Raw genomic sequence first — 19,773 nt, forward strand, 5'->3', positions numbered from 1 at the left:
ATTTCATTGGGATTATAGCAAGTGAGTAATCCAGCTTTCCTTTAGGACTAGAGGGGAGAGATTACCCTTGAGGATTAGCTCCCAGCAGATAATAAACTTTATTAAAACGCAATCGGCTTTGATGGGGCTCCTTCCCTCCTCACACACTTGGAGGTGGGTTCCACTGGAGGCTGGGGTGGGGTTGGGGGGCGGGGGGGGAGTTTGGCAAGAGTGGACCCTCAGGGGCAGTAATATATGAGAGGGGGTCGGGTGAGGTGGATGGATGAAAGAGGGAGCAGTGTGTGTGAGGGATAAATGGATGGATGGATGGATGGAGGCAGAGGGTTTGATGTTGTCCGGATTACAACAGGCCCATCTGAAAGACAACCGATGCTTGATCTTGAGCTTTGTGTTTCCTGGAACATTGGCTTGAATTCCCTTGACTCCTGCCCCTTTACCTCCACCCCCATCCTGTCTCACACACACACGCACGCACGCACGCACGCACACAGACACACACACCACACCTAGTCCAACCAATGGGGGAGTTGTAGGTTTCAGCAGTGAGGATCACTTCCGCGTTCAAAAAGCTGCAGTTCCTTGGCTACCGCTGGGGGCTGGCTCCAGACGTGAGCAATTCTCCGTTGACCCCCATGTTAAAATAGCCAACTTTACAGCCTAAAAAAACATATTTACAGCCAGGTACATTTTTTGTTTTTGGTCTCTATTGATAGTTTCCACTTCTGAACACTGTGGGGCGGGTGAATTTTTTGTACCACAACCGTTTTTGTGTTAATGGCGTGGTCACGTTGAGTGACAGCTCCATAGACAGGCACTGGCAGTTAGCTCTTTGGGCTAGGCTAGGCGGCTACATCCAGCAGTTGACAGTGTCCGTGTTTGTTTGCCAATGTTCGGATAGGTTTTTGTGACAATATGGCTTGTTGTAGTGTAGACTGTACTAACCGACCGTCGAAGGAGTCTGCGTTGCAGTTTTTTCGGTAAGTACTTTTCTCACTATTTTACCTGGATGTTTGCACTAATTAGCATGTATTAGCATATTTTGCCGCTGGCTTATGACTTAATTGCCGATTTATGGTCGATGCTGATACAGATAGAGGACCGAAACAGCTAATGTTAGGAACGCTGTTGCGGTGTGTTCCGTGCTCTCAGAGTCCGTTTATTGCGGGAATACTATAATATGTACACAGATATAGATATAACCCTGATATCCCTAACCCCATTCCATATCTTTATCCAAACCACGTTTTCAGCATCAGCAGTATGACAGGCTTTGATGCTGGAAAAGTTAAGGCAGTCGATTCCCTCTGACATACACACTCATGCGTGCACACACAGAAACACACACACACACACACAATAGGTTGATTAATAGCCCTACATTAAAGCAGAGGGGCATCAAGCCTGAGCAGCTGTGGTTGTGTGACTTAATCAAACTCTCAGATACTTTGAATTAGACCCTCAATGACACATTATGATTGCCAGAATGGATTGAGAAAAGCAGAGTTTGTCACAGGGAAGCTTCTGTATGTTATTTATTCCTTTTTCAGATATTATACAATATATCATAAAACAAATTTTAATATCAGGGTCGGCTGTTTTTTTTTTTTTGTTTGTTTTTTTTTTTGGTTGGGAAAGTGTCACACTAAAGGAGGAATTATGTGCCCTTCTCAAACTTCTCTGTGTGTTTGTTAACCATTTGTTTCGTCGTATCTGGCATCTTGCTCACTGCTGTTTTTTGTTTACCTCCGCTGAAATTGGAGACAGGGATTACAGAGATAAAGTGAAATGCATTCATATTTTTCTTTAAATCCATACCTGTCCTTTGGGTTAAGTACTTTTCTACCACATATCTGATCTGTTAATCTGTTTAAATGTTTACCTGTGTGTTATTGGATTGGCGTCGGCAATGCTTCATGCTCCTCACTCTACAGAAACCCTTTATCAGGTGCCTTGAGCCTCAGTGAGCTGCAAGTGTTTTGCTGGTTCAGACTAATGATGGTTAATGAGGAAGTTGGCAGCAAATGTAATATCTGTCTGCAGCTTTGCCAGGGCCTAGGTGAGTGGTTCACACTGAGGACACAGGCTTCAAATCTAAACCAAGACACATTCAGAGCTAAATCAGTTTTGTTTTTATTAAGTTTAAACACAAGGAATTTAATTTGAGGGTTGTTCAGATTTGTTGATCGGATGGGATATAGGACAACAGAAAACTAGGTAAGAAGTTATCTGTTCAACTTGAGGCATCTAGACAGACTGGTGATAAATAAGATAAGGGAAAAAATGTACATAAGGGGTGTTAGTAAGGTTTTGGACCACTCCTCTGTCCTCAGGATTCATGTCAGTGGACAGCAAGCTAAACACACTGCCAGTAAAGGTTAGGTTTTTATTGGATATTGATAGTAATTACAAATAATAAAAAGAAAAAATACTACAAGCAAGCAAGATTAATAGTAACATAAAAGTGAAAGAGTGCATTAACCAAAAAGGATTTTGTGGAACTGTCAAACTAGTTAAATTGTCTCCCATGAAGGGAGGAAACACAGCAAGGACAGAATGAATAAATAAGAATACCACAGTAATTAATCAAGTAAAAATGTGCATGGTAAAATACATACACAGATAGCCCAACTGTAACTTAAAGGTGGTAAAACACCTGTGGAGTAGATAAAAAAACCTTTGTCAGTATTTGCTTGGTTACAGATCTGACAAAATGGTGGATGTTCCTCCAGGAAGTCACCACAACTCGTGCTAAGCTAAGCTAATTGCCTCCCGGCTGCAGCTTCACATTTAACAGACAGACATGACGGGGGTGTTTATCTTCTTATATAACTGTTAACAAGGAAGCAAACAGGGATATTTATCATATACAAAAACACAACATACAAGCATCAAATACAATAATTATAACTGAAACAAAAACAAACAAAGACAGCAACTGATCTCAGCTGCACATCTACACAGTGAAGAAACTTTAGGCACCCAGTTCTCTACACTGGGGGAGCTGCAGACTGCTGTCTTACAGTTAGTGTTTCCATCATAACTCATGCTCTTGTCAGTTCCTGTCAGAGGTTAGGAATGAACTTTGAAGCCAAACCTTTAACCCAACATGGACAAGAAGCCCTTAAAGTGCTGTGAAATTAATACAAATTTGAACATGTACAATTCATGATGAAGATCAAGTGAAATGACTGAGAGCTCCAGAACAGCTAATAAAAGGACCTTGAGGGATTGTTTTGTCTCTGCTGCTAAGCTCATGCTTCCCTTTAAACTCCCTTCAGCTAGAAACATTTCCTGTCATCACTTTACCATCATTCCTCGGGTACAACGTGCACCATTTCTGCTGCTCAAACGCCTGATTACTTTCTTCTAAACTTTTTTTTTTGTGTCTGTGCTGATTGTTGTTGAAAATAAATGTTGCACACTGTTGTGTTATGAAAGCATAGACTGAAGGGTAAAAACCTCACCTTGCTGCCCTGTTGTTGTCTTCCATAAATTAGACATTGTAGGGTTTTATAGTCGCTCCTCTCCTGCGTGCTCTCTGCCTCGATGTTTATTACCCCTCCAGTATTGATATTAAAATGCAGGAGGGGCTTGATGCATTTTTCTGTCATCTCTCTTTCTGACTTTAATAATACTATAAAGCTTCCTGCTGTGGATAGAGGGAGAAGGGGGTGTGGGGGGTGTGTGGGGTGAATAAATTATGAAAAAAAGGTTAATATATGGTACTGGAATATATCATATCCAAACTAAGCCAGGTCCCCTTTCGGTTTTAAACATTCAGCCTTTTAGAGGCAGGAGTCAAGTAGGGTCAGATCCATCTCATTTTACTGCTGCGGTCCCTCCCCCTTTCATGTGGTCGCTCATCTGCTGATCTCCCAAACATCTCATCTCACCCTCTGTGTGTTGGGCTACTGTTCGTACCAAAGGGAGCAGGAGGAGATTTTAGCCAACTGGAAGTCCTTGCAGTTCATCTGTGCCCAGTGAAGAGTGGTGCAGAAGCGTGAACAGGAGGGGAAACCCACACAATCAATAACCTCCTACTATCAGCCACATTTAGGCCCTGATATTATGCTCAGCTGCACTATTTTAATTTCAGCACAACCCTGACCTTTCTTTCCTCTGTTCTGTTCTGTTCTGTCCTGTTCTGTTCTGTTTTGTTTTGTTTTTTGTTCTGTTTTGTTTTGTTCTGTTCTGTTCTGTTCTGTTCTGTTCTGTTCTGTTCTGTTCTGTTCTGTTCTGTTTTGGTCTGGTCTGGTCTGGTCTGGTCTGGTCTGGTCTCACCCCCTCCTTCAGAGTTAGTGTATATAGCTTACAGGAAGCGTTTGGGTAATGAAGTTGGAGAAGATCCAACACTTGTCAGTCACATTGTTTTAATTCACTCAGCTGACACTGCTCCTGTCACTGAACTGGGAAGATTCACTCCTCACTTTACACAGAAATCCTCAGGCAGTGAAAGATGCTCTGATAAGTTTTTATTTGGTGTCGTTTGTTTATAATAAAAAAAAAAAGGGGGGGGGGGGGGCTTTGGGTCATTTGATTTTAATCCTTCTCTTAAATGTAAATAAGAAAATACAGTGCATAAACAAACACTTTAACAACAGTTTACTTTTGTTTCATTTTATGGTAAAAAAAAATTTGATGTCAGGAAACTTTTAATTGAACCCAAATTTGACTGTAGATTAAACTGAATTAGCTGGGCTACACTTTCAAAATCAAGGTTTTCTTTGGGAGTCCCTCAACTAATTTTGCTTAAGAGTTAATTAAATTATATTGTTTTTTGAGCCAAATCTGGGTTTTTTTTCTCAACATCACTGTCAGAGGGATCCACAGAAATAAACACCACTAACATTTGAACTGGTGGCTACAGAGACCCATGACCCATCATCCATACTTTTTTTCAGTCATTCATTAATCTGCTTTCCAGGCGTATCAAGGTCAGTTTCATGAGGGTCTGTACCTTGAGCAGGTGCCAGTGAATCACAGAATTTAAGAATTGAATTGGATAATTTACTTCACTTATGTCTTTGCCAGTCCAGACATTATTTTAGTTTTCTTGCAGCTCTGATAATAATAATAATAATAATAATAATAATAATAATAATAATAATATATAAATATATATAAATGAGTGCAACTTTTCCTGTGAAATATCGCACCTCCATCGGGTTATTTGTAAATCTAAATCTAAGTATTTTATCAGGGACTCTTGGCTGAACTGTGGTACTAGTTATTTGAGTCAAATGAGCCTATTACCGCCTCGTCTTAGCTCGACAGGGTCAGGTTCAATCAGGGAATTGGAAAATATCATTTCTGACGGGAATAGCTTTCGTTTGTTCAACCAATCTCTTCTACTAATTACCCAAATGGACAGGAGCTGTCAGGAGACAATAACTATTCCCTAATAGAATTTGCCCCCCAAGTGCAATTTAATTTTCTCCTCCGTGCTCTCTCCTAAGGTTTCCCCCTCGCTTTCCGCCTCTCTCCCTCTCTCTGTTCCTCTCCTGCTTTCGGACCAAATGGTTAGGGACACGGTGCCACTGCTGTCTAATGTTTTTGTCAGCGGATGCCAGAGAAAGTGTGGACTGACTTGCCGCTGTTTCTCTGCAAGCACAGGTTCATCCTGCTGAGACAAACCTCAGCGGCATGGAGGAGATGAAGAAGAAGAAGAGGAGGAGGAGGAGGAAGAGGAGGAGGCGAGAGGAGACAGACTGCCTCAAAATCACCGGCGGGCTGCCGTGATTAGGTAGGTCTGCACGGTGATGCTGTATTTTCATCTTTCAAAGGACAGAGGAGATTTACAGTTTTATGAAACATGCACCTTCCCTGAAGTGATGTCTCTGAGCTATAATGCATTTCCCTTTTATTTTTCCCAGCATTTGTGGTGAATTCTAAGCGCTGTTTTCCAGCCATTTGCACACAAAATGAAAGTGGGATTAACATCAGTCTTGCGGTGTTTGTGTGAGTTGCATTTGCTTTCGTGCACATTTGATATTTAATTTTCTTGTGTGCTGGTGGCGTGTGCAGTAGGATGATACATCAATCCATTTGTATTTACACACTTAAAAAAAAAATAAATCCAATCAATGCAGTGTTTGATGTTTCGGCTAGTCATAATCCAGGCCTGCTGCCTGAGCTGCGGTGTTACGGTATGAGTGGTGCAGGGCGACACACACCTGGATTATAGTTCACACCAGCCTTGCTCACCTTGTGTGGATGGACGTGGTTCGGTATTTCTGACTCCCTGCTCTGTAAGATGGATCTGTGAATCGCAGATGTCAATGAACTCGTCCACTGAAATATTAGATCTAATTAGAGGTGGCTGGGTCAACGGCGGTGGCAAAGGAGTCGCCCTCTGCTTGAGTTATTGCCCGAGCTGCTTCCTCTGCTTTTTTTTTTTTTCTCTTGCAGTGGCACCTCATACAAAGATCAGTCATCTAGCCTCTCTCAGTTTGTACATTATAATTATTTGATAAATATTTTTTTAGCCTATAAATATTTTTTTCCTTCTCTTTCTTTTCTTCCTTGCATTTAAGTGCATTATTTAATAATAGAAAATAATGTGCCATTATTAGTGCAAGTTTTATTTTTACGCCCAGAACTGCTGGCCTGGCAGTAAACAACTGGATTCCTTCATGTCAGTATTAAAATATATTAATATTTCACATATTTGTGCATTTTTTAAAAATGTCATTTCATCCTTCATTGTGTGCACTATAAATATTTCTTGAAAATATCTCAGTAGACCCAGATGCGGATTATTTTGCCGTTCATTTTCTCCCACTGAACCAGATGTTCGCGCTCACTTCATTTCTCTTTCTGCATTTTGCATCCGTCAATTATTCTAATTGTCTTGCCCATTGCTGACAAGTTAAGAGCATTTTTATCTGCACTGTTTTCCAGGGCAGCTAAAAGGTCTCGATACCAACAATCAGAGTAATTGAATAGCTGAATAAATTGAATGATCTTGAGGGGAAAAGTGTATAATGAAAATAAAGTAAGACCAGATGATTCCCTTGCCACACATGCAATGCATGGATAGATGGACGGATGGATAGATGGATGGGTGGATGGGTGGATGGATGGAGGGGACACCTGTACTGCAAACTGCAGCTCTGAATCGGTTGGATAAAATTCCTGTAATATCCCAGCCTCGTTTTTTATAATCAGCTTGATGTGCGTTTTCATTTCACTAAATTACATTTGAAACATTAACCACACACGCGAACGGCTTATGGGATTGTGCGTCCATACCGTATATAAACGGTCTGCGACAATGGAACAAACGGTCCGTAGTTTGAAATAGACAACACGGGGAACTTTCCAGCCACGTTCATTTTCGTAATTTTCCGCCAAACTGTTTTATTGCTGTATATTTACATTGCAAATGAAAGGACACATTTGTGTTTCTTTTTAGTAGTATTTGGTGGAAATATTTTTGCCTACCCAATTTTCTTTTAATTTTTTTGACATTGCCAGAAAATCCAAAGTCTCTGTTTGTATTATTATTTTTATTATTATCATTATTATTATTACTGTTATTCTAGCAATGATTTTATACACTGATTTAAAACTTAAAATTGTTATATTATATTATATTATATTATTATATTTTGATTCATTGGAATGAAATGTGTAAAAAATAAATCACATTTTTGCTTGAACTGAAATCAGTGGTTTTCCTGCTGTTAACCGTGTATCCAGGTGTGTGTGAGCAGATACTGTGTGTGTGTGTGTGTGTGTGTGTGTGTGTGTGTGTGTGTGTGTGTGTGTGTGTGTGTGTGTGTGTGTGTGTGTGTGTGTGTGTGTTGAGAGCTACAGACATTCACCTGGGGACCTGCACACGGACTCACTGTTGATGGAAACAACCTGCGTTGGTTTGGAGGCGGACCGGCGGGAAAGCGCCACTGTGAGCTTTTCTTTCCACGCTTGAAGTAAATTGAAAGCGAAGATTGAGTTCATCTAGCTTGAACTAGCAGCCCTCCGGGGGGAATATCTTATCCGGGAGAGCAGTCTCAGACGATGGGGTTTGAAATGAACAGTGTCAGGAGGACTGTGCCCAGACTCCTAATCCTACCTGTCACTGAGAAGGATCCAGCTTGTATGGGCGCTGCCACACTGCCGGGCAGAAAGTCCAGGCAGCTCATACAGGTGAAGGTGTGGTGCGTTTGACTCGGACATGTGTCCGGTCATATCTCCTCTGTGGTGTGGTTTCACTTGTCATTCCTGTAGCTGTTTGTTTGTGACCACTCAGCTGGCATCTTTTCACGGTAAACAGACACTGAAACATCAGAGTGCTGTTTTTTTTTTTTGTGTGTGTGTGAATGAATACTTTGAAAAATACTTTTCCACTCAGTCTGTTGACAGCTTCCCTATACATGCACCGTTTAAATTTACAACCACATAGTAGCCTGGATAGCCTCCTAACTCGATAATAAAACCAAGATAAAATGCATTTAATTCTCTAACTCAGTGAAATAGTTAACTATCGCCATGCCACCTGCAGATCACCCATTAAACTTACATTTAGAGTCTCATTTTGTTTAGTGTGTGTGTGCTGAAGAGAAATTTAAGGATGTGAACTGAGTATCAGAGAAATTTGCTCATCCCTTCTTTAGTGCCTTATTGTTAATTTCTAAAGAAGACAAATAAAAGTGAAGTGAAACTGTTCCTTATTTTCCTGGCTGCGTGGAACCCCCTTTTCCTCCCCAGAGGGACCCCTGCTGGCCCGGGGCCCCTCCGGGGAGCCACTGCAGTGAGCTATTTATGGTCTCCACAGGAACAAAGTCCCGCCTCTCCGGAGACATTTTCATATACCATGTTAGACGCCTCTTCTCCTCTGCTTTCTCCTCCTCGCTTGTACACCTATGGAGGATGCTTTCCGCCCCGGGGGCCTCCTCTTCCTGCGCTCCTATTGGCCCCCCGGTGAGCCTCTGCCGCGGTGACGTCAGGCCTCGCCGCCCCTGCAGCGCTGAATGGACCGAGCATCCTGTCTGATCCACTCCAAAACAGCTCGGCACGGCGCGGCACGGACACCATCCCGGGAATAGAGAAAATAACAGGGATAGCGGCTTGAGAGGACGACGAGGGAGATCACCCTGCAGAGCGGAGAAAGGCCTCAACACCACCACCATCACCACCATCATACTTTTTTTTTTCTACACAAGACAGGACGGGGGAGTGCGCCCACCGTGTTGCGGGTGTATGTGCGTGCATTTGTCTCCCGGTTTGGATCACGATGATGCAAAGTGCGGCGGTCCTACCGACAGAGAGTCCTGTGAAGAGTTTACCGGAGATTCTCGGAGTGCCACTGCAACGTAAGACATTTATTTTTAATTTTTTTTAATTTTTTAAACCACCTCTAGTTTCTGTCGATTATTAATCTGGAAACCAGTTGGCGAGAGCAGCCTGTGCTGCTGCAGGAGAGGGGTTTAGTTAACTCGGCCGAGGATGAGGATGAGGAGACTGAAGCTCTCGGTCTTAGATTGTCACGTATGTCTATACGTGACAATGTGTCATGCTGTTATATCTAGGTGTGCAAGAAAAAAAAAACGATGATACTTCAAAACCACAAAGTCCGCATGTCCAATTAATCTTGGCAGCCTTGCGGGACTGTACTCTGCAAAAAGGCTACAACATTTGACTAGTGCAAAGGATGGTTCTTTGGCGATTTATCCCATCCTTAGAAAAAATAAATAAGATTATTTCTGTCATTTAAAGCAAAATTATTTAAGTCTCTAGCTCGGCCTCAAACTTTGCTGCATCCTCCGTCAGGTTGTTGGGCTTCCAGTGAGCTTCCCAGGCAGCTGTTAATGTGTAAACGAGCCTGTATGGTCAAGAGATCAGACGCAGTTGTCATCACCCATCAGACGAATACACGCTGACTTTGACTGACACTCGTTACTGAGTCAAATAAATGTCTCATACTCTTTTATTTTTCTTTTTTTTGTCTCTAAGGCGAGGCCTAGGCATTAGTTTGTGTTTTTATGTTTCACATTTACAAGCAGAATGTTGCTTTATGCCATTATTTGTTGAGGATGAGACCAAATTCTAATCGCAGTTATTTATCCCCATCTTTTATTTTTTTCATTTTTTTTTTTTTACCTTCCAGCATCAAAGGCGAGAATTACCTTACATCTGTTCGTCCCGGCGTGTTAATCTGTGCCAGGCCCCGTTATAATCTGATCGTGCAACCAAGATAGAAGTGCGATGGGACACATTTCTGCTCTGACCTAATTATTTATAGGCGAGTTAGAAAAATGTACAGATGGATCGAGTCTAATAGGCTGCCCACCCGCCTGCACCCCCCAAAAAACATAATCCACAACAAAATGGGATAATGCTATGAGATAATTACTAGACTGCTTCTTGGTTTCATAAACACTGATAATGAAATTGTTCTTTCCTGTAGCTCTAAGTATTTAGGTGAAATTCTGATTTATTTGGCCTCTAAATAATATGATATTATATTAGTCGTATTTTCTTTAATCCATATTACTGCCTCTTGTTTATTATAACCCGACTAAAAACAAAAATGCAGGTGAAACAAGAAAACCACACGATGTGATATGTTTCCTTTTAGAGTCCCAGACTATTCAGCAAAGTGTTTAAACCTGACTAAAGGAAAAGAACCTATATGTGTTCGGCTTATGCTCTTTAATTTTATAAATCGAGGCAGATTAAAAGATTGGATAAAGATCCTGCCACTCAGCTCCCTGCAGTGCCAGCATTCATCCTGGACTTAAACCTGGATTATTCCAGGAATAAAAGTCACGGAGAATTTATCTAAACATTTTTCATATCATGGACAGTGTGAACTGCTGACTCATGGCAATTACACCCAAACCTTAACCTGAAACCTATTACTCTGGGATGTAAAGTGTTTACTTCACGTTTAATCAACACAAATCATTTGACAAACAGAAAATTTGAAAACAGGAGAGGCTGCCAATTTCTACTTCCTGTTCTAAAAAAAAAAAAAATAAAAAAAAAAAAAATAAAACTGTTTGACATTTGAAATCTTTGAAAATGTGTTTCACTTCCTGTGTGAAATGACAGAGGTGATGAGCCTGAGTGGAGAGTAGTGGCAACAGATACCAAGATATGAAGAAGACACAGGGTTTACTTTCTCTCTCTCTCTCTCTCTCTCTCTCTCTCTCTCTCTCTCTCTCTCTCTCTCTCTCTCTCTCACACACACACACACACACACACACTCTAGAGCTGGACGGTGGACGCTCTGTCGTTGCCAAGAATCGTGCTGCTTTCCTTTCAGCACCACTTGTCTCTGCAAAACGATCCCCCATTCAGCTCCATCCACCACTTTATGTCCAGATACTTAAAATACCCAATTTTAAAAAAAGCCCAGTCACTGATAGATTCAGACCCTCTAAATAATTTCTCCACTCTCTTCTATCATCTCTGTACGAATTCACTCAGTAATGAGGTGAAACAGAACCAGTCCAGCCTCTGTCTGTGCAGAAGCGTTGTATTTCGTGTATGCATTGTTTTAATCTGATGGTTTCATACTGCGAGCTGAAGTCACATGTATGTGAATATGTTCTTCTGTTTATTTCTTATTCTTGTGGTTTTTAGTTTCTTATTCGGAAAAACATAAGCACAAATCAATCAAAATATGAATCTGTTTTCCCTGAGCTAATTGTCCTTTTAGTCACCGATGAACCAAATGAAAATCAATGTAATGCAAAATAATATATATATATATATATTTACAAAAAATATAACATGTTTTTAAGAGTTGAACATGCATTTTAAAAATCTACAGAACGTTCGTGTCCCCATTATGTGCGCATGCTGCTTGGACCTCCACGTTGCATAACCTGAGAGCTTTGTCTTGCAGACTGTAGACATGCTCTGATGAGATTAAGCATAAGGCTTCTTGAGCCTTGTTGTAAGATGATTTTACGGCCGAGATGTTTTCTCTCGACAGTAAACAGCTCCGCAGACGCAGCTCACAATCTGTGTGCGTGTGTGTGTGTTTATACTGGTGTATTCTGGTGTGTGTTCTAGTCGGTTTTCCTCCGTATTGATTTTTCATTATCGATATCATGATGTTTGACCGGGAGAAGTCGCGAAAGAAAAATAGTCTAAAAATGGAAGATTAAAGGCAAAAGATTGTTGGTGTTTAGATGATAGGTCGAGGCACATTTCATTATGACAAAAAAAAACTAACAAACTTCAGTGTAGATAAAATAAACCAGATGCTGTACAGGGGTAACATATCTCGTCATTATATATAAAGACTAAATGCGAGAACGTGGTTGCTTTGAGAGCAAATCTGCATTTTGTTATTCGATCCATGAATTTAATGTCACTTTTTGAAATCTGCACTTTAACTGGAGCACCAGACTTTAATATGAGTGAATTGGAAGGTAATACTGTATGGACCATACAGTATTACCTTCTATTTCTGCATGTGACCTGCAACTGTGGGTTTTTTTTTTGTTTGTTTGTTTATTTATTTTTTTGAAACAGCAAAAACTGAAATTTAACCTGACATCTTACATCCAGCAGCAGCCTCACCTGTTCACAATGCCTCCACATTTCCTATGAAATCATCCCAGAGATGAATTAGGATCAAGCAGAAAAGTATCTGAGCGCTGTCTGGAAACATATCAAAACCTTGGACAGTGACGGACAAAAGTAGATTCACGCTTGTTTGTTTTTTTAATGACATGACATTAATATGTTTTTATAGTTGATAACATTTTTATTTATATTTTATTTATTTTTCTTTGCCATGAGCGTGTATCTCAAAATGTATCTATAAATATAACTCGTATGACTCGTGCCATGTAGAGATAAAAAAGTTTTGTAACCATCTGATCTGAGAAAACTTTCCTGTTTTTATTTGCGGAATACAGTTCAAAAACATTTTCAGTGTGCTCAGTTCACCATCGTTACCACTGTAAAAATAAGTACGCTTCAAACTGGTTTTTATTTTACTGGTTAACAAACAACCTTATGGTCAGAGCTCTACGTTTCTGTGCCTCTGCTCGTCGAGTGTGACCTTGTGCCGCTGTGTCTCTCCCTCGCAGAGATCCCTCAGTGTGCAGGCTGTAGCCAGCACATCCTGGACAAGTTCATCCTGAAGGTGCTGGACAGACACTGGCACTCCAAGTGCCTCAAGTGCGCCGACTGTCAGACTCCGCTGGCGGACAAATGTTTCTCCCGGGCAGGAGGCGTCTACTGCAAGGAGGATTTCTTCAAGTCAGTACCCTGCTCTGCTTTGCTCTCCTGTCGCTTTAGTTGTCTGTGACGAGCTGTGTACATCTTATTTTTCTGCTGTTTTCTTAAAAGAAAGTTAAGTAAGGTTTGTGTCTCGACGGAAATATGGCATAAATAATTTAACTATATTAAATGTCACTGGTTTATAGTCTATTTGGTGGAAAAAAAACCTACAACTAGCAGCAGTTAACAGTTAGCAACAGTACAACAGCAACAATTGTTAGCCTAAGTTACTTGTTTTGAAGTTAAATCCATTATTGCTCGTTTTAAATTTAGTTTTCTATGAATGTTTATGCTTTTTTGTGTGTGTTTTTGAAAGTCATGTCGTGCTATAAAGAAAATAAGCAGAATGATAATGGGTTGAGACCATATTGTTTGTTTAAAACTCATAGTTTTACCCAGTAAAATGTTGAGTCAACTCTAGCTAACGTCTGCATAAAAAAGCACCAACACAGCTGCTACATAGATAATCCTGTGGTAGATAATGTTCAGAATTTATTACTTAAGTTAAATCAATTAATAACTTTTTGACTAATTGTTATAATTTTATGTCTGCTGCTTAGTTACAACTGCACGCCATTATCTAGCTCAGTTTATGTAGCTCATGCTGGACAATGCTAATTTATTTCAACATTATTATAACGTTTTTTTTGTGCTGACTGTATTTATAATGTACAGAATTTATCCTCTCAGTTCCCAGAGTTCACATTTTATTGGCTGTGTTCTCCTGCTGACAATATGAGAGAGCAAAATTTCGGAAGAACTGCTCAAAAACCCATTTTATGTTTTCTTTCTTTTTTCTTTCTTTCTTTCAGCGATTGGATTTCTGAGGCATTACAGAAGAAAATTGAGTTTGACTTTTATCCAAAACAGGATCAGCAGATCCGGGCTTTTTACTAAATCATGTTTGAAAGGTTTTAATGCTCAAAGCTTGAATGAGACCCAAAGAGCCCTGGAGTCTCACCGAGAGTTAACCGTGTTAGCCGACCCAGGGGACAGCAGGGGTGGGTGGGTGTTTTGGTGTGGGGGGCGTTTGCATGTTCAAACTGTGGTGAGGGACACGTGGGAGCGGGAGAACACACACACACACACACACACACACACACACACACACACACACACACACACACACACACACACACACATAAAGACACACATAGATTCACTGGCGCATGCTTCCCAGTAGTGATTTGGAGGCTTCACCTTGCTCTTTTTATTTCTGTGGGTTGGCTGTGTGATTTAAAGCCTCTCCTGAGTCAGTGTTTTATTGGTCCTACTCAGGGTGTGTTTACTGTGAGCACTCCTCCTCCTACCTCTTCCTCTTCTCTTCGTCCTCCTCCTCCTCTTTAGCTCTCAGTACTTCATCTGCAAACACATAAACATGCAAACACACACACTCTCTCTCACACACACACACACATACACACACCACACAGTGCATTGATCCTCTCCATCCATCAACCTGCGGACAGGTCTATCGTTAACAGAAATGCATTCCAGTGCTGAGTTTTCCCTCCACAACAGCTGGAGCTTCTATTAATACAGACACTCTGCCATCATTCTTGGCTGCTGTTGAAGAAATACCTGTCTAGTATGTGAAATTTTAATCTGGGTTGGTCTCGCTATCTCCATCAGCTTGTAAATTGGATATAAATAGGAGAAGGATGTCAGTCTGCCCTGCTGGCGTTTCGCATCAAATCTTCTAATGGCAGCTCCCTTCTTCATGTCTTCCTGCAGGCGTTTTGGAACAAAATGTGCATCATGCCAACAGGGGATCCCTCCGACGCAGGTTGTGCGGAAGGCGCAGGACTTTGTGTATCACCTGCACTGCTTCGCCTGCATCATGTGCAGCCGACAGCTGGCCACCGGGGACGAGTTTTACCTCATGGAGGACGGGAGGCTGGTGTGCAAGGTGGATTATGAGACTGCAAAACAAAACGGTAGGTCAGCAGGGATTCCAAATGTAAACAAACCTCACAAAAGAAGTTTAATATTCAGCAAAAGTCCTGACAGTTGGAAAGAATTCAGAGAGATGAAAACAGAGGCGGAAACTTTTGTTCACAGTGAAACATTACACACAAAAATCAGGAAAAAACTATTTGTTTGAGCCATCATGACTCACTGTTTAGACTATCATGGTCAGAGAGAGGTGTCTTGACGTTGAAATGAAGTGTCTTGATTTGGGTACTTCAGATAGCTGCAGAATCACAGTAGAGGACATAGCAGATAAAGCCACAGTATATACACTACAGTGAAATCACTACTGACTGTGGATCTATGTTGTTTATTGTCTGCGTGTGTCTGTGTGTGTGCGTGTGTGTGTTTGCTGTCTCTCCCCCTCCCGCTCCTCTGAGATTTCCATGCATCTCTGATTGATTATGTAAAGTTAAGCAATGCTCTTCTACGGTGCAGCCCCAGTAACTCTGTTCCTCTGGCACTGAGTAGATTTATGTCCTCTGCTGTGGGAGTGGGACAGATGCACAAGGACAATAATACACTTCCATACATGACCATTCACTTCATTTAACACGCAGACACTCCATGCAAAGGCCGAGGGGCACTGCCTGTTAAGGCGATGTGACAGATGTGAGAAGAAGTCACTCACACTTGTAATGGTGTTTTTTAGATGATTCGGAGGCTGGGACCAAGCGACCAAGGACCACCATCACCGCCAAGCAGCTGGAGACCCTCAAAAGTGCCTACAAAAACTCGCCGAAGCCGGCACGCCATGTCAGAGAGCAGCTTTCCTCGGAGACGGGGCTAGACATGAGAGTAGTGCAGGTAGAGGGTTTTGTTCTTATTCAGGCATCCATATTCACCGCAGTTATTCACCACAGGAAAAATGCAACATCATATCCCCTCTGATATGGGCATCTTTAAACCAGCCACCATTTTTAATCATTTTAAAACATTTTAGCCCCATATGACTTGATCAAAACCTTTGGCAGTTTTTACTGTTTGTTTTAAAACTGAGTCAGCATCCAGACTTTTAAATTGCCACCAAAATCTCAAAAGTTTTGTTTAGTGATTCACCAAACATCGAAGGAATAAAGAAAAATAAAATGCCATGTCAGTAGGATAAACACAGATTACTTAAAACTAGCACTCGAGCCTTTGAAACAACAAAGAGCTAAAAAGATTTTTTAATATTTAAAAGATGAAACAAATACATGATTTAAACACCTCTTAATGCTGTCTCATTAGCTTACTTAAATATAATTACTTAAAATTATTTCTGAGCCTCTTTTAATTACTTTTTCTCTGCTTTGATATTTTTTATCACAAAAAAATTTGCTTTTTCTGTTGAAAATCAGCTAATTTAGACTGAGACATGATCTATGTATATCTTGCACTCCAGAGGTTTCTAATTCTGCAACTGTTTAGTAAAAAAAAGCTTATTATTTTGATTTTAAAAGTTTAGAAATATTATGAAAACACTGAGTAAAGTCAGATTAAACTGAAAAAAAATTCAGATAAGACAGACAGATTGTTGAGTGGTATTTGTTTTGATTGATTATGTTTGTTATTATTATCAGGTAATAATAATTATTATTATCTTTGCCAGGTTTGGTTCCAGAACCGACGAGCGAAGGAAAAGCGTCTGAAAAAAGACGCAGGTCGGCACCGCTGGACTCAGTTTTACAAAAGTGTAAAGCGCAGCCGAGGAGGAACTAAAGTGGAGAAGGAAAGCTCAGCTGACGACGCAGGACTCAGTGACAGTGAACTGAGCTTCAGAGGTAACTACTGTGTGGATAACTGCAACCCTGTACATATCTGTTATTGTTTAAGAGAGAGATTCCTGAAAGGGAATTGTCAGTCATGCTGTCGTTCTAATGGGATTAAGGAAGCCTACAAGCTGCTAAATGACAAGAGTGCAGCAGCAATTGAATGCGTCTTTGTGGCATTTCATTTGTTTCCTTGCGTTGCTAAGTGCATGGTGTCGTTCTCAGGCAAATCCAAAATGGCATTCTCATTTCACATTCCCCTCACACCTCCCCATGGCCCGCTGACGCATCCTCCTGCCACCGTTTGTCGCCATGATGGAGCTTATTGGAAAAGAGAGAGGGTCCTTAGTGGGATGCAAACGACATTTTAGACATCCCCATGTTATTTAATGTTCGCAAACCCCGTTTTGGATAGTCATAAAAGTCTTCAAGCCACTTTTAAAAAGAAGGCCATTTTTATGAGAAATGAAAACATGGTGACAGAAACTCTATAAAGCATGTGAGGCTTTTAGTCAATTAGAAAGAAAGCACTCTGGGGCTTTGTTGTTATTGAAGCTACCCACAGGAGGGACTGAGATGGAAACAAATATTTTGTGCTGCAGTAATTGCACACATACAGACCTCCTTTGTTCGTGAACGTGAAGAACATGAAGCACATCCTTTCTCACCGACGAAAAGCGAAACATTTATCAAAGACCTCATTGCATGATCTACTTACTGTACCTCCATGAAATCCACATAATGTTGCCACAATAAATATCACTCATAAAAGCACTTAACTGTATTGAAATATAACTACTATGTAATGTTCACGCAGTTGACAGCACTGTTGATGTGTCAAAGTTTTTACACCCCTCATGTTAAGTGATGGTGTCTCCTCCCCAGACGACCAGGTCCTGTCAGACCTCGGCCACACCAATGGGCTTTATGGGAGCGTCGGTGATGTGACCAACAGCGCGGTGCTGAACGGCGGCTTCTCCGTCGATGCAGCAGGCCAGCCCTACCACGACATTCGAGCAGGAAGCCCCTACGGTCTCCCTCAGTCGCCCTCCTCCATCACTTCTCTGCCAGGCCACACCCCTCTCCTCAACAACCTGGGCTTCAACATGGACAGTCTGGTGGCACAGGGAGGGCCAGGCGGGGTGGGACAAGCTCTGAGGGCCATGGCGGGGGGCCCCACCTCAGATCTGTCTACAGGCAGCAGTACAGGATACCCTGACTTCCCCACCAGCCCCGCCTCATGGCTGGACGAGATGGACCATTCCCAGTTTTGAGTCTTGAACACGGCAGAAGATCGCTGTGGGGATACGACAAAACAGACTCACAAAGCTTTTTACATTTCTTTCTATCACCCACCAAGACTGGTATGTTTTGTGATGTTGGGTGAAGAGCAGAAGGAAGAGAAGAAGTGTGACTCTCAGTCCCTCAGCAGTCACAACGAGTGAGATAACGGCCGGGTCGAGATGTGTAGTCCGGAGAAAAGCGGTGAAGAACACCTCCACACCACTGAATGTTCAGTCTCAACACTGTATCATACAACTTTTGTTATCACCTGACTTTATTTTGTTCTCTTACTCTCTGAAAGTGAGACTGGATTTCCAATATGTCGGTGGATTACGCTCACAGGGGAAAGCACTATTGTCTTGTCCCCCAAAATTAACCATCCCTGTCTAACAGCTACAACATTAGGGCTACAATCTAGATCAAAGTCCTTATGAGACCCAGGAGGCACCTGCATGCTTCTGATTCATGAGTAGTAATGAGTAGGACTGCTGTCTGGCCATATCGAAGCCTTTACATTGGCGATGCACTTTACTCTCCTCTTCTTTTTCTACACATGTGGACAGGAATGCAGGGGAAAAAGAGAGAAAAAGGGGGAGACATATGCACAAGGCAAAAACACAGTGTTTCATTGGGAGAGAAATTTACAAGAACAGTGGCACAAGTGTGAATTTTGAACCATGCTGATGTTTTTTAATGTATTGCTGAAGCTTACAAGTTATTAGGAAGTAGATGGTCTGCCTGTCTGTTCGTCCGTCTGTCCGTAGAAACCGATGTCTCCTCTGTTTGACTGAGGGCGAACACTGTTTGCTACACAGCAGGTCTCTCTTCTATATTTATAGGTGCTTGACTTGTTCTTGTCTGTGTAAAAGCTGTCTGAGAGCGGACGTCTGTCAGTATTAAATTATCTGTTTCCAGACTTACCAGGAATCAAAGCTTACGTGTTGGAGGACGGTCAAAAGGTTTAGGGTTTGGAGAAATTCTAGTAATATATCACACATCTAAATTATTAATTTATTCTTTTGAATGCACAGATGTATGACAAGGAGATACACATTTATAAGACATGCAGAATCCTTTGCAGATATTATTGAGCAAATTAAATGGTTACACAAACACAGAACATCTGCTTGACACTGAAAACACCAAGAAGTATTAGCGGGAACACTGATAAAAAATTCTCTGTGTGTTAGCTCTTCTGTTTTGTCAATCTGATCCAGGCTTCTCTTGGTAATCTACTCAGCCCAGCAGAGCTCTAGCTTTGCCTGCTATCAACCTACTTACTGACCCCAGATGTGGCCCACTGCCTGGCCTCCATGTCAGAGGGATTACCACAGAGCCCCTTACAGTTTCTTACAGTTCAGGCCACATCCACAGCTGCATCTTTTAAGTCCCACGATAACACAAGACACAAGATCCAACTTTGCAGAAAGAAGATCCCCTGTTTCTGATTCTCCGGAAATGCAATCTTTTTTTTTTAAGCCAAACAGTTTGTTCTGCTCTGCTGTGGAGATTTTGTCCTGAG

At 41.5% G+C, this 19,773-nt stretch overlaps 1 protein-coding gene across 1 annotated transcript; it reads left to right on the forward strand.

Annotated features, from left to right (window-relative positions):
* Positions 1–9,235: 9,235 nt before the first annotated feature.
* lhx4 (LIM homeobox 4) lies at positions 9,236–18,241 on the forward strand. Its single transcript, XM_041040718.1, has 6 exons — positions 9,236–9,314; positions 13,053–13,224; positions 14,980–15,182; positions 15,869–16,023; positions 16,808–16,979; positions 17,853–18,241. Exons 1-6 carry the CDS (start codon positions 9,236–9,238, stop codon positions 18,239–18,241), a joined length of 1,170 nt encoding a protein of 389 aa, XP_040896652.1.
* Positions 18,242–19,773: the final 1,532 nt, after the last annotated feature.

The sequence above is a fragment of the Toxotes jaculatrix genome, chromosome 6, assembly GCF_017976425.1.
Source record: "Toxotes jaculatrix isolate fToxJac2 chromosome 6, fToxJac2.pri, whole genome shotgun sequence".
Taxonomy (NCBI): Eukaryota; Metazoa; Chordata; class Actinopteri; family Toxotidae; genus Toxotes; species Toxotes jaculatrix.

Bases quoted from the DNA above. Each gene is read 5' to 3' on its own strand.
- lhx4 (XM_041040718.1), top strand. From the start codon at position 9,236: ATGATGCAAAGTGCGGCGGTCCTACCGACAGAGAGTCCTGTGAAGAGT. The intron at 9,315-13,052 runs GTAAGACATTTA...TCTCCCTCGCAG, and splicing joins TCTCGGAGTGCCACTGCAAC to AGATCCCTCAGTGTGCAGGC. The intron at 16,024-16,807 runs GTAGAGGGTTTT...TATCTTTGCCAG, and splicing joins TAGACATGAGAGTAGTGCAG to GTTTGGTTCCAGAACCGACG.